The sequence below is a fragment of the Mastomys coucha genome, unplaced genomic scaffold (assembly GCF_008632895.1).
Source record: "Mastomys coucha isolate ucsf_1 unplaced genomic scaffold, UCSF_Mcou_1 pScaffold20, whole genome shotgun sequence".
Lineage (NCBI taxonomy): Eukaryota > Metazoa > Chordata > Mammalia > Rodentia > Muridae > Mastomys > Mastomys coucha.
In genome coordinates, this window is record NW_022196903.1 from 29,925,241 (window position 1) to 29,940,294 (window position 15,054).

Consider the following 15,054-nt stretch of genomic DNA (forward strand, 5'->3'; position numbering starts at 1 on the left):
GCCTGGTTCTGGAGCTCCGTAGCCTGCTTTGCAAAGAACTCCTGTGCCTTGTCATTTCGGTTTGTCTGCCAAGATACAAAGGAGGTTGCAAGGGAGGAGAAAGACAAGTCCCCAGGTCAGGCTCTTCACTGTTGCAGAGCAGCCAGCCTGTGCCTACCTCCTGTCAGGCCAGTAACAAAACAGTATCTATTAACCCCACAATATGAAGAAAATCATCACCCTTTCCTCATTTCAAAGCTGATTTACACTGAAATGCTGGGGCTCAGTTGGTAGAGCACTCGTCCGGAATGCACAGAGCCCAAGGTTTAATCCCCAGCCCCAAGTAAAACCAGGCGCACGGCACACCTGTCTACCTAGCACTTGAAATGCTGAAGCAGGAAGTTCAGAAGGTCAAGGCCATCCTCAATTACATATCAAGTTTGAGGCCAGTGGGGGGGGGGGAGTACATGAGACCCACCCAGATTCAAAATCAAAAGTAAACTGAGGTTCTAATGACAAATGTCATCCTGAAAACAATCCCTAGGTGATGCTCAAATAATCTAAATTAGTTCCCCAAATCAGCTACATTTTGTTTTGCTTTCAGAGACAGGGTTTCTCTGTGCAGCCCTGGCTATCTTAAAAATTCACTCTGCAGCCTAGGCTGGCCTCAAACTTAGAGATTCACTTGCCTCTGCCTCCCAAGTGCTGGGAAAGAAGGTAGGTGTGCACCATCACTGCCAGCTCCAGCTTTTTATATATAATATACATATATATTATATATAATATATAAAGTTTATATTCTTTAAAATGCTATACAAGTTTACATGCTTAAAACCAAAAGGACACTGAAATGGGAAAAATAAATCATATGATCTCTACAGATCCTAAGCCATGGGGGATGGGGAAACAAAACAAGAAGTACCTGGATTGTGTAGACAAGATAAAAGCGGAACAGGCTAGTTTTCAGTTTGTTGATGGTAGGTCGATATATGTCCTCCAAGCGGCTGAAGAGCCTGCGTTCCAGGTAGCCCCAGTAATCCCGAAGGGCAGCCAAGTCATACACCTGCATCAACTGTTGCAACTGGTCCACAATCTTGTCCACCTGGGGAGAGACAGCATCGTTGGAGATGGCCAAAGACAGAAGGAAATTCTCACCTCACTATACATAATATAGTTTCATCTTCTCCTTATGGCTCCCAGATGTAAAAACATACAATTCAGTTGGCAATCTATGAAATTCCCAAGATGTGTGTAGTGGCTATTCCTGGTTGTCAACTTGACTCTATCTGGAATGAACTACAATCCAGAATTGGAAGGCTCACCTGTGATCCTAATCTGGAGGCTGAGAGATACAAGTTTCTAACCTGGATCTTGGCATGGAGACCTTGAGGCAAAGTGGCTATGAATCCCAGAAGATTAAGACACACACCTTTAGCCTGGGCCACACCTTTTGCTGGAGACCTATATAAGGACACTGGAAGAAGGAAGGCTGGCTCTGCTTTGCCTGCTTGCCTTGTGGGACTGAGCAACTGCTAGATCCTTAGACTTCCATTCACAGCTGCTGCTGACCATTGTTGGGATTTGGAGTACAGACTAAGTCATCAACAAATCCCTTTACCATACAGAGACTACCCATAAGTTCTGTGACTCTAGAGAAACCCGACTAATACAATATGTTAACATAATAGCTTTCAGATTCTTTTTCTCATGCTAGATACAGGGCTTGATCTCTGGCAAGCTCGGAAATTCCAGAAGGCAAGAGCTTTGGCTCCAGAGTCTCCTTGACCAACTTGGCAATGTCACTTCAACAGCAGTCTCAATTGCCTCACATTGTAAAAATAAGTAAGAGCCAATGAGCCAGAGACAATTGCCAGGGTCCTTGTCCCAGCTCCGCAGTTTCTGGCTTCCAAGAAACACAATGAGCCGGGTGGCGGTGGCACACACCTTTAAATAAAATGCCGGGCGGTGGTGGTGCACAGCTTTAATCCCAGCACTTGGGAGGCAGAGGCAGGCGGATTTTTGAGTTCGAGGCCAGCCTGATCTACAGGGTGAGTTCCAGGACAGCCAGGGCTACACAGAGAAACCCTGTCTCTAAAAACCAAAAAAAAAAAGATACACAATTGATTACTGGCTCCTGCGGGTCATCAGAGTCCCACTCGAGCCTCAGTGGCTGCTCCCTTCAGCCAAAGACAATCACGCCATGACAGTGTTTTGAATACCAATCCAACAGAACACAGCTGGAGCAGGGAAATGCTTTGCTTTACCACCAAACAAGCAATAAACTCGCAAGGTAGGAACCAATATCCTAACTTCCTTCTGATTCTCCAACATCTAGCTCACTACCTCCCTCGATCCACCCGCCCAAGACCAATTTAACTCTGTACATGCAAACATACAAATCACAAGCAAGGAAATCCCAAGCACCTCTCAATGGAAACTAGTATTAGAGAAGTTTGTGCTTCAAAGCATGCAGACGAAAATCTGCCAATGAGTCCCTGATAATGCCATTCTTACAACCCACCTCCCAGACCTGAACCCAGCGTTCTGGGTGCAGCCCCCTTTGCTCCCGCTGCTATAGAAAGACAATATTTGAATACTTCTTCCGTCAAAATTCAGCCTTGTGCTCAACCACGGCTCTTAAAGCGTTGTAACCACGCCGGCTAACCATTGGCTAGCACCTGCTCAGAGGCTGGAATGGACAGAAGCCCTGGACCAGGAACCAGGGACCTGAGTCCTGATGCTCCTGACTGACTCACTGAGCAACTTTGGGCAAGTCGCGACCATCTCCCGCCCTCAGTTCCTCCCATGTCAACTGAGGGCCAGACTGGAGACGTCTTCAGTCCCCTACCCCTCAGTGACAGCGCCGCCCTCGCCCCGGAGGGCAGTGTTGGAGCAGGAGGCCCGCCCCCCGAGCCGCCTCCGCCATCCCTGCCGGCCCCTCACCCGGAATCCCTTCTCTTTGTCCGCCTTGATCTCGGCATCCAGCTGCCGCAGTGTGTGCGTGAAGCCACGGAAGAGCAGGTACTCCCGGACCAGCTCGTCTGTGCGCTCCACCGCCTCCGCCATCGCTGCGCGCGCGCGCGCAGCAAAAGACCCGAGCGGCTCAGGGCAGAGGGGCGGGGCCTGGCGCGACGGGGAGGAGCCTAGCTCGGGCGCCTCGTACGTCACACCACGCCCAACCTACCCATCCTGAGCCCCGCCCCGCCCCGCAGGCGCCCCGCCCATCTACCCCTCTGGCCCCGCCCCTCACTCGCCGCCAGGTTCCCTGAGGTCTCTGCTTGCTGAAGTTTTCTGGTGATGCAGTGTCACCTGAAGTTGCTAACACGGCTGCCTTGGCCCAAGTAAAGTAAAGCTGGGACCTTGCGAACGTTCCAGATAGTCACAGGGCGGGGAGGGAGTGATATTCCCAGCTTATTGGCATGACATTGCAGAATCGTTTGTCCTCTTCCCTCCTCTTACAAAAGAGGAAAACTGGAACCCCCAAGAGGTAAAGTGGCCAGTGTGAAGTCAACTCGCAAAAGCCCGGGGCTTCACACACGCTAGGCAAGCATCGTACCGCTGAGCTGCTTTGGGGTTTTGTCACAGTCTCACTAAATTGCCCACACAGATCTTGAACTTGCAATAAAAAAGTCCCCACCACCAGGCCTGTCTAGCCCTGAGTTCCTGAGTAGGAAATGTTAACTATACCAACCAGTGATGTACCTTAGAGAAGAAAAGCAAGTTTCAGAAGGGAGTGGCCTATGGTCCCAGTTTCTTGTTTGTTTTTTTAATTAATTGTGTTTTTGTGAACAGTTTTTAAACTCAGGAAAATTGTAAAATTGTTTTCTCTGAAGGACTTTCAGTTCCTTTTTCCTTCTTTCTTTTTCTTTAGAAAATTATTTTAAGTTTTTACAAAGCATACAAATTTCTTGCCTTATTTCTTCATCTTTGAGATAGCACTGATAATGTCCACCAGGCAGAGTTATAATGAAGATTTAATAAGATAGTGCTTGAAGACCAGGCATGGTGGTGTGTACTCTGTAAGGAGAGCCAGGCCAGTCTCTGTAAGTTCGAGGCTAACCTTTCTTAAAAAAAAAATTTTTTTAAAGCAACAAAAAGATCAAACTATTTATGTGTATGTATACGCATGAGTGTGAGTATCTATGCTCAAGTGGGGGCCCAAAGAGAGCATTAGGTGTCTTCTAACATTCTCCACCTATTCCTTTAGAGGCAGAGTCTCTCCTGGAACTTGGGCTCTCATTTTCACGGTTAGGCTGGAAGCCAGCAAACCTCCACAATACCTTATCTCTGCCCACCTCAGAGCTGAAGTTACACTTATTTGTAGGAGCATCCAGCTGGTTACATGGGTGCTAGGACCCAAACTCTGGTCTTCATGATTATGAAGCAAGCAGTCTTAACTACTATGCCATCTCTCCAGCCTCAAGATTACATTTTATATATGTAAATATATAAAATTATTTATATAGAATATGTATAAGACATTGATTTTATTATATTTATTTATATATAGTATAAATAAAATTTTATATTATATATTATTTATTTAAATATAATAAATATTGTGCAATATATAATATATTTATACAAGATATACTATCTATTTATATAATATTTAAATATAAAATTTTACTTATATATTATATAAATATAAAAATATATTTTTTACATATTTGTATTTTATAACGAATGAAAAGCAGTCTCTCTGTGCCCTCTTAGACACTCCTTGTTAAATCTGGTATGTCTTCAGGCACTCTCACTCGCTGCCTTTTCTCCTTCCAGTGTTTATTCAGATGTCATGTCTTAGATTTTTGTCTGTTTTCCTAACAAAATGTCACAAACTAGATGGCTTTGCAAGAACAGAAATTTATTTCTCATGGTTCTCATGCCCAGAAAGTTAAAAATCTAGGCTCAGCTATAGCACAAGTTTTAGGATCAAAGGCAGGGTCTCTGCAGCTCTGTCAAGCTAAGTTCAGTCCTCTATGGCATAATAATAATAATAATAATAATAATAATAATAATAGTAATAATAATGATGATGATGATGATGATGATGATGATGATGATGTGGCCATCTTGAAAAGAGGAATATATCTTTCTAAAAGTCCAGTGACCCACAGGTCGTTGCTGTCTTGACACGAGGTTCAGGTTTAAGTAGAGGGCAAGAAGTGTGTATAAGTAGGCAGTCCTGGTCAGTTGTGGTCCCTGCCCATCACTGGCCCTCACTGCCTCTGCTCCAGCCTTTTCCTGCAAATGTTGTCAGAAATGAGTGAAATCTCTTCCTAGGCGATGGCTTCCTCTTCTGGCTGGCACCAGGTTTCAACCTTTGCCTTCCTACAGCATGAGATTCCCAGGGAAATACCAATTCCTTGGGAATCATTGTGTCAATAGGCTGATAGCAAAGGAAGAGACACACAGGAGTGTCCCTCTTTAGGGATATATATCCCTTTCTGCACCAGGGAAGTCACACCAGAAGATTCTTTTTTTTTTTTTTTTTTTTGGTTTTTTTAAGACAGGGTTTCTCTGTGTAGCCTTGGCTGTCCTGGAACTCACTCTGTAGACCAGGCTATCCTCGAACTCAGAAATCCGCCTGCCTCTGCCTCCCAAGTGCTGGGATTAAAGGCATGCGCCACCACTGCCCGGCTCAGAAGATTCTTAAAAGTCTCACCTCCCAACACTTTCACTCTGGAGACTGGGTTTCTACTTACAACATTCAGACCATGGTAGTCAGCTTTTTAGGGAGGCTTCTCTGGTTGCCTTGTACAAAATAGCATTGACTTTACCGCTCCTATTCTTACCCCCCACCCCTGCCTACCCATGTGTTTCTAGCTAGTAGTTATAACCATCTTAAAAATCAGTGTTTTCATCAGTTAATGACTTGTCTGTCTCTCCCTCCATTAAAACATATGCTTGATAGATGAGAGGAGAGATGATCATCCGTCTTATTTACTACTATATCTTCAAAGCACAAAATAACATTTGGCTCATAGCCCATACGCAATAAACATTTACTGCAGGCAGTGTCAATTAGGGCCCGGCCACCTTCAGGCAAACCCATTCTTGGAGAAAAACTGAGGGAGCAGAGAGAGAGATATAGTCTCAGATGGAAATGAAACCAAGGAGGTTTGAGCAGCCAACATGGGGACCCAGAACATGGTCCTGCTACCTGACCCCCAATGGAAGCATCTGATATCACCTTTATACTGATGCCTACCAAATATCTCTTCCAGCCCAGGCCTTTCTCCTGAGCTCCTACATGATATCCCAGAGACATTTACACATGTCTATCCCATAGGTGTCTCTAACTGAAAAGCACAAGCTCACATCCAAAGCATGGATGGAGACTGTAAGTTCAAACCTGTGATTGAAGCTTTCAAAACTATAGATGACCAGAGGCAGGTGGATTTCTGACTCAGCCTGGTCTACAGTGACCAGTACTGACCTGGAGTGAGTTCCAGGACAGCCAGGGCTATACAGAGAAACCCTGTCTCAAAAAAAAAAAAAAAAAAAAAAAAAAAAAAAAAAAAAACTATAGATGAGAAAACATAGAATGCAATAATCACACTGTGAGGATTTAACCCAGAGAAGGAAGACATATAACTTTAATATTAAAAACCAGTATACATGGGCTAGAGAGATGGCTCAGTGGTTAAGAGCACTGGCTGCTCTTGCAGAGGACCCAAGTTCAGCTTCTAAAATTCATTTAGAGGTTCACAGGCATCTGTTTCAGAGGTTTCAGTGACCTCTTCTGGCTTCAGTGGGCATCACACACACACACACACACACACACACACACACACACAGTACACATGCCTATGTGCAGGCAGACAAATAAAAATAAACAAATCTTTAAAATAAAACTGTATACAAGTGTTTATTCATCATAACCAAAAAACTGGACATACTCTAGATGTCCTTTGACAGCATGATTTATTCATAGGATATCTTTGAAAATGTGAAATTTAGACGTAAAGAAAACGTACCCCTGGTTAATGGTTGGGGGACTTGAGAAGCCAGGGGAGTCTTGTCATGAAAGGGGCAATGCAAGGCATTCATACAGTGGAACTGGTCCTCATCATGGCTGGTGGTGGTCTCACATGTGTGTGAAGAAACACATACATGCCAACACATAGAGATCTTGCTAAAACCATTAACTTAAAAATATCAATATTGTGACTGTGCTATTGTGCTTTATTTTTATAAGATGTTATCAGCAAGGAAAAAGAAAAAAAGATTACACAGGTCTTTCTGGATTATCCTTTGGGGTTGCATATTAGTAGTTATTCTAAAACAATACATTTTGCTCTCTTTGCCCCATCTACTGCAAGAACGAAGACCATGCTTTGCAATCAGACTGTCGACATTCCAGAAAATGTCGACATCACTCTGAAGGGGCCTACCATCACTGTGAAGGGCCCCAGGGGAACTCTGCAGAGGGACTTCAATCACATCAATGTAGAACTGAGTCTCCTTGGAAAGAAAAAGAAAGGGCTCCGGGTTGACAAATGGTGGGGTAACAGAAAGGAACTGGCCACTGTCAGAACCATCTGCAGTCATGTTCAGAACATGATCAAGGGTGTCACACTGGGCTTCCGTTACAAGATGAGGTCTGTGTATACTCACTTCCCCATCAACGTTGTTATTCAGGAAAATGGGTCTTTGGTTGAAATCTGAAATTTCTCGGGTGAGAAATACATCCGCAGGGTTCAGATGAGAACAGGTGTTGCTTGTTCTGTCTCTCAAGCCCAGAAGAATGAATTTATCCTTGAAGGAAATGATATTGAACTTGTCTCAAATTCAGCCACTCTGATTCAGCAAGCCACAACAGTTAAAAACAAGGATATCAGGAAGCTTTTAGATGGCATCTCTGTGTCTGCGAAGGGAACCGTGCAGCAGGCTGACGAGTGAGGCCTCAGTTTCCTAGCTGCAGAAACAAGGTCCTGATCACGAGTACAATTTGGGCTTTTTTGGGAGAATAAAAGATTTATATATTGAAAAAAAAAATCAAACAATACATTTAAGGTTAGGCATGTTTGTTTGTGTTATATTCCAGCATTCACAGGTGCACCTGTGTGTGGAGGTCAGAGGTCAATGTCAAGCGTCTTCTTCAATTGCTTCTTCACCTCATTATTTATTTTATTTTATTTTTGAGACAGGCTCACTCTCACTGAACTTGGAGCTCACAAATTGGCTAGACTGATTAGCCAACAAGCCACAGGTATCCTGTGTCCATTTCCTTGGTGCTGGGATTTCAAACATGGACCATCACACCTCAGGTTCTTGTGTTTGTACAGCAAGCACTTTACTAACAGAGCCACTGCCCCACCACTATTAAAAGTGTAGATTCTAGCCGGGCAGTGGTGGCGCACGCCTTTAATCCCAGCACTTGGGAGGCAGAGGCAGGTGGATTTCTGAGTTCGAGGCCAGCCTGGTCTACAGAGTGAGTTCCAGGACAGCCAGGGCTATACAGAGAAACCCTGTTTCAAAAAAAAACCAAGAAAAAAAAAAGTGTAGATTCTAGCTGTAATACAATTACTTTAGCGATATTTTATACTCTGTATATGAACACACATAAAAATATTAGCAATTATTGGCTGCAGGTAGTAGACATATTTGTGGGTACATCTGAATTTTGATATTTTCTAATATTGTTCAAATTCCTTACTACAAATATATATATTTGACTTGTTTTATAACTATAGTTAATGAAATATTATTTTTTTAGATTTATTTATTATTATATGAGTACACTGTAGCTGTCCTCAGACACAGCAGGAGAAGGCATCAGATCTCATTCTGGATGGTTGTGAGCCACCATGTGGTGCTAAGAATAGAACTCAGGACCTCTGGAAAAGCAGTCAGTGCTCTTAACCACTGAGCCATCTTTCCAGCCTATGAATATTTATTTAATAGCATCTTCATTTTCTTCCTATAACAGCTATATCCCTGATTTTCTTTCTTTCTTGAAACAGGGTCTCAGTTCTGGTTCAGGCTGGCCCAGAACTCCATATAGAAAACAGTCAGTTCTTGAACTTACAATGTTCCTCCTGCCTCTGCCTCCTGAGTACTGGGATTATGGATGTACACCATCATGCCTGACTGGACCAGCCATCTCTTAGTGCTAACTCATTCAAAGCTCTTAACTACCCCCCCCCCCAAATTTTATACATAAATAGCTGATGGACTAAAACTTTCCTTTTTTTCTGAGTATTTCTCTGTATTTATTTATAATGGTATGGGAAATTGAACAGGAAGCTTCATTTATGCCAGGCAAGTGCCCTGCTGCCATCCTACAGTCCCCAAGCCTCATGCTGGAACCTGCTGGGAACCTCGGTCTGGCTACTACTAATAACAGAAAAAATAACAGAAAACAACGCACTTTCTTTCAGATTACAGACTGTTATCAAAACTTCCTGAGAAGCTAGCGGGTCAGGTCAGAGTAAAAATTTGCTACCCTCTTAATTACCCTGCCTTCCACCCCTAAGGCAAGGAATCACCATCTGCGGAGGGCAGCAAGCCATCAATAAAGTTGATAGGCTAGCCTTGGAGTCTATGAGTTTATGAGCCTATAAAATGCATTGCTTTCCCTACAGAAACAATTTGCATCTCCTAAGTCATAGTGAGGCCCTTGCAAGAGCCCACTGTGGGAGCACATGGGGGAACCCAGCCTATCTCCCAGCCTCTACAAGAAAGACCCTGGGCAGGGTCTCCCACACTATCCCTTCCCACTCCTTCTCCAGGAATCCCTCTTTCATGTCCCAGTCCTGAGGTCCTGCTCTTCACACCCCACCCCACTGTGTCAAGAGCCACTCTGCTTCTCATAGGGGAATTTTCTGTCCCCTTGAATCAGGATCTGGGACAGTGGCCCCTATCTAGCGAATTCATGTGATGGCATATAAACCGGTTACCCATCCTCCAAATTCCCAACCTCACCCCAGCTTGTTCTGTATCTTCAGGACTTCCCTCTGCGCTATCTTGTTGCCAGTTTTTGTTTGTTTGTTTGTTTTGTTTCTTTGTTTTTTTGTTTGTTTGTTTTTTAAAGCAAAGATTAGAAGTGCCGGGTGTGTTGGCACATTGTATCCCTAGCCACCAGGAGGCTGAGTTAGCTGGTACTATACTTTGAGGCTAGCCTAGGCTACACACACAGACACACTCACTCACACACACACACACACACACACACACACACCAGGTCAAAGAAAGAAAAAAAGGAGAGAAGGGGAGAGGAGGAGGAGGAGGAGTGGGGGAGGAAGGGAGAAACCCACTTGCAAGCCTTCCTAAAAATGGCCTCTTGAGCAAAGAGCACAAAGTCAAGTTCACTGGATCCCCGTTCCTATCACTTCACAGCCTGAGGACACACCTCCCAGAGCACTTTTACATCTGCCTTACAGAGCACTCTGTCTTCATTGTAGGGCACTACATAACTGACTGAAGGCCCAAATAAACAAAACAAGAGAACCCCCCTCTCTCTCTCCCTCCCTTCCCTCCCTCCCTCCCCTTCTCTCTCTTTCTCCCTCCCTCCCTACCTCTCTCCATCCCCTTCTCTCCCTCCCTCCCTTTACCCTTTCTCTCCCCCCACCCCCCCGCCTATTTGACCAGCAGAGTCCTGAGCTCTCTAACCTTTAGACCCCAGAGCTCACACCAGTGTTTCCTCAAGTGCTTAGACCTCCCCCGCCCCCAGCCTTGAACCGACACTTACTTCAGGGGCTCCTCTGGCTCAGAGGCCTTTAGATCGGAACTTGAACCGGGTCTTGAAACACCCTGTCATGGGATTTCTCAGCCTTCATAGTGATGTGAACCACATCTCCTAGTAAATCATCCATTCGCCCATTTATCTACCTATAAGGTTATCCATCCATCCATCCACTCATGAGCCATAACTCTAATTTTGTTTGCAGGATTAAAAAAAAAAAAAGCCTTAGGCCTCCACACTTTAACAGATGAAATGGGTAGAATCCAATCAGAGAAAGATAGCTCAGCTATTAAAAGCACTTGCTGCTCTTGCAGAGGACCCAGGTTCAATTGCTGGCCCCTGCATGTTGGCTCACAATTATCTGTAACTCCAGAGAATCTGACACCCTCTCCTGGCATCTGCTAGAGATACATGCAGGCAAAAGACTCATACACATGAAATTTTGAAAAAAAAAAAGTTTATTTATTTATTTATTTATTTATTTATTTATTTTACAAGCCACGGCCAAAGGACACAACCGAAGTGGCCTTCTGAGTTAATCTAAAACAGGATCTTGAAAGTCTTCCAGTCAGGAAGGTGGTATCTGGATCCAATAGGAGGATAGTGAAACCAGGAAAGAAGCACAGTATTTCAGGACAGCACCCAACAATACAGGGCTGCAGGCGTAGTCCACAGGACATACGTGGGAGAGGTGGGCTTTTAAAGATTCGTACAGAGGCCAGAGCACTAGATCTCCCCTCGAGAGGGAGTTGCAGGCAGTTGTGAGCTACCTGGTGTGGACCCCCATCCTTTGGAAGAACAATCTGAGCTGTCTCTCCAGCCCTTGTAGGGTAGGGGTAGGACAGGAGCTATGTTACATGGAAGCAAAGGTTCAAAGGATAGCGGTCGTATGGCTAGCGCCCCTGGAAGTCCCTACCATTCAGGAGCAGAGCCACTGGTGCTGAGAAACTGCTTAAAGACCTCTTTTTCTTTCTTTCTTTTTAAAGATTTATTTTATTTATTTTATGTGTATGAGTACACTGTAGCTGTACAGATGACCGTGAGTCATCATGTGTGTGGTTGCTCTCCGGTCCTGCTCGCTCCAGCGTAATTCACTGTAGTTGTCTTCAGACGCACCAGAAGGGGGCGACCGATCTCATTACCGGTGGTTGTGAGCCACCATGTGGTTGCTGGGATCCAAACTCGGACCCTCAGAAGAGCAGTCAGTGCTCTTACCCGCTGAGCCATCTTGCCAGCCCAAGATCTCTTTTTCAGTAAAGAAACCAGCTGGGCGGTGGTGGCCCACGCCTTAATCCCAGCATTTGTGAGGCAGAGGCAGGCGGCTTTTTGAGTTCGAGGCTAGCCTGGTCTACAGAGTGAGTTCCAGGACAGCCAAGGCTATACAGAGAAACCCTGTCTCGAAAAAAGAAAGGAAGAAAGAAAGGAAGAAAGAAAGAAACCAATGATCCTAAGAATTACATTTCTTCTGTGGAAGTCAAAGTATGGAAGTGTGTGTGTGTGTGTGTGTGTGTGTGTGTGTGTGTGTGTGTGTGAAGTAAATTAAATTAAACTAAATTGTAAAGTTTGCAAACTTTTACTTCTCAGGGCAAGGATAAGGCTCTCCAAGACAAAGGTTCGCTCGCAGCCTCAGTACCAGTTCTGCTCCCAGTAGCCCCAGCAGCTCTTAGGAAGGTTTAAGCAGAGCCAGAAGAACCATAGATGCAGGCTTGGGGCCACCTAAGAGACATTCCTCGGGCTCTCAGAACCTACATCAAAGGCTGCCTGAGAGTCAGAAAGGATTGGTCACGACCCAAGCAGAACGTTGAAGGAAAACGATACATTTTAAACTTGCCTCCAAGCGAGTAAGGTGCAGCTGCTATTGAGACATGGAACGAGCTATTGAGAGAGGCCCTGCTGCCGTACCTGTCTACACCACTCTTTTCTGTATCATGGCAATCCACTACAGTATTTTCCAGAGCTCCAGCTCCTTTGGCCTGCCACATCTCTACTAGTTTGGAAGAGAGTTGGTAACAAGGTCTTCTCCATTGGTCCCCACTGTTTTCTGCCAGGAGCAAGAGCCTCACTTCCAAACTCAGGTTAGCCACCAACTTCAGCTGCCTTTTCCTTTCTGGGCTACCTAATGGCTTTTACTACAGCTGTGCCCTACTGTTCCCACTGGACAGTTTTCATTTTGTTTAAAATACACAATCCACCAAAAACCATTTGAAAGGTGAGACCATGACTCGCTAGAGTCGATTTTAAGGTACCCTGTCACTGTGAGGTAGGTAGATCCCTGACTGGAATCCAACTTCTGGTGCTACCAAAGCCCCAGCTGCAGCTGCTACTTCAAGTGACCTCTGTTTAACCTCTGTGGGGGGAGGGCGATGGTGAAGCAGCTCACCTCAGGTCAGACTGCAGGAGGCGCCCTCCCTTCTATTCACAGGCTGAGGTGAGAGCTTCCAAGGGGCTTTTGCTTGCTTTCTTTGCTCTACCAGAGTGTGCTGGCGCTCCTAGCTTGCCAGTTTGATGTGGTGTGGCGCTTGTAGTGTGCCAAACTGATGTGGTGGTGTCAGGACCATTACAGATATCTCAAGATGCAAGGGAAAAAAAGAGGCTTAAAGATAATAGCACATCTGATTTGAGGCAGAAAATGAGTCGTCGTCCTCTCAACCTGGAGGACACTTGTTGCTTACTATACCAACGACTAAACACATCCCCCCTCTCTCTTTCCTTCGCTGTATTTTAATTCCACTTTTTATTTTATTTAATTCCACTTTTAAGGTTCTCTTCTCTGCTTTCTTAGTCAGGTTCCCCCATTCCCCTCTCCTATTTTGTACCTATTCCCTCTCACGTCTTCATTTTTCTCTTTCTTTTCCTTGAAATAGGGGACCTTGAAGATGACTCCTCTACCGCTCAAGAGAAAGTTATAGGTGGCGTTGCCCTAGTTGAGGTGTGTAAGAACTGGCGCTAGCCACCTGGATGGGGTGAGAAGGTCATCTCGCGCCTTCCACACCCTCTTGCAACCTGTGGCAAGTTGTTACAATGTTTCCACCAATGTCCACGCTCCCATTGGCGCACCACCACGCATCCCCATTGGTCATGGGGGTAGTGACAGGGCCGTGATTGGTCCGCAGCCTGGGGTACCAGGTCAGTTTTGTACCTGAGGCAAGAGCCTCTCTTCTTATTCTGCGACGGGCGGTCGTGAGTGACTGACTTGTCAGGGCTTCGAGCAACTTCCTGCGCGTTCCACAAGTGTCGAGGGTGCATGGTTCACCGTGGTGACCTTAAGGGTACGTACTCTCCTACCATTTGTGTTCTCAGAGTAGGAGTGGGTACTCATGAATGCATGAACAGATTTAATGAATAGTATTCGTGTCAGTGGATATTTAATATGTTCGCACACGTGTGTATGTGTGTGTGTATGTGTGTGACCCGCGACTTCTTAAATGTGTCCTGTGACTTCTAGAGCATTTGCGTAGGTCAGCCGCGACTCCTAGAGCATGTGGAGAGGGTTAGCTGCGACTCCTTGAGTGTGTATGTAGGTCACCGTAACTCCTAGAGAGCGTGTGGGTCAGCCACGACTCCTAGAGCATGGCGGGAGGGTGGGGGCATCACCCGCGACTCCTTGAACTTGTGTGAGGATTACCTGCTACGACTCCTAGAGTATGCGTGGGGATTACCTGGGACTCCTAGAGCGTGGGTGGGGATCACCCAGGACTCCTAGAGAGTGTGTGTGGGCGTTACCTGTGACTCCTAGAGAGTCTTAAAGTCACCAGCGACTGCTAGAGTGCGGGTGTGGGTCACCCACGACTCCTAAAGAATTGTCGAGGGAGAGGGGGGCGGTGATCCGCAACTCATAGAGGACGTTGTGTGGGTCACTTACAACTCCTAGAGGATGAGATGAGGGGGTCACCTACGACTCCTAGAGGAGCTGTGTGTCACCCGAGACTCCTAGAGGATGTGTGCGTCGCCCGCGACTCTTAGAGGATGTGTGGGGGTCGTCTACGACTCCTAGAGGATGTGTGCGTCACCTGCAACTCCTAGAGCGTGTGTGGGTCACTTGTGACTCCTAGAGGATTGGGGGGGGGGGGTTCCGGGTCACCAGCGACTCCTAGAGGATATGGAGGGGGGTCACCAGTGACTCCTAGAGGATGTGTGTGGGTCACTTGCGACTCCTGGAGGATGTATGGGGGTCACCAGCGACTCTTAGAGGATGTGTGTGGGGGTCCGGGTCACCTGCGACTCCTAGAGGTTGTGTGGGGGTCGCCTGCGACTCCTAGAGGATGGTGGGGGGTCCGGGTCACCAGTGACTCCTAGAGGATGTAGGGTGGTCACCAGCGACTCCTAGTGGATCTGTGCGTCACTCGCGACTCCTAGAGGATATGTGGAGGTCACTTGCGACTCCT

At 46.0% G+C, this 15,054-nt stretch overlaps 2 protein-coding genes and 1 pseudogene across 3 annotated transcripts in view; 2 read left to right on the forward strand and 1 right to left on the reverse strand.

Moving 5' to 3' along the window:
* LOC116098498 (WD repeat-containing protein 91-like) overlaps nucleotides 1-3,097 on the reverse strand; it is a 5,879-nt gene extending 2,782 nt beyond the window's left edge. Inside the window, exons 1-3 of the mRNA XM_031381066.1 lie at nucleotides 2,923-3,097; nucleotides 902-1,081; nucleotides 3-65 (exon numbers count right to left, since the gene is read on the reverse strand). Coding sequence (XP_031236926.1) covers nucleotides 3-65; nucleotides 902-1,081; nucleotides 2,923-3,045 — 366 coding nt within the window. The 5' untranslated portion in view covers nucleotides 3,046-3,097. The remainder of the gene's footprint in view (nucleotides 1-2; nucleotides 66-901; nucleotides 1,082-2,922) is intronic.
* A 301-nt stretch (nucleotides 3,098-3,398) lies between these two features.
* LOC116098499 lies at nucleotides 3,399-7,884 on the forward strand (annotated as a pseudogene).
* A 5,947-nt stretch (nucleotides 7,885-13,831) lies between these two features.
* The window catches only part of Stra8 (stimulated by retinoic acid 8), a 24,792-nt gene continuing 23,569 nt past the window's right edge, over nucleotides 13,832-15,054 (forward strand). Inside the window, exon 1 of one of the 2 annotated variants that reach the window (XM_031380799.1) lies at nucleotides 13,832-13,938. The gene's annotated coding sequence lies outside the window, so the exon portion shown is untranslated. The remainder of the gene's footprint in view (nucleotides 13,939-15,054) is intronic. The other variant, XM_031380800.1, reaches the window with a different exon arrangement.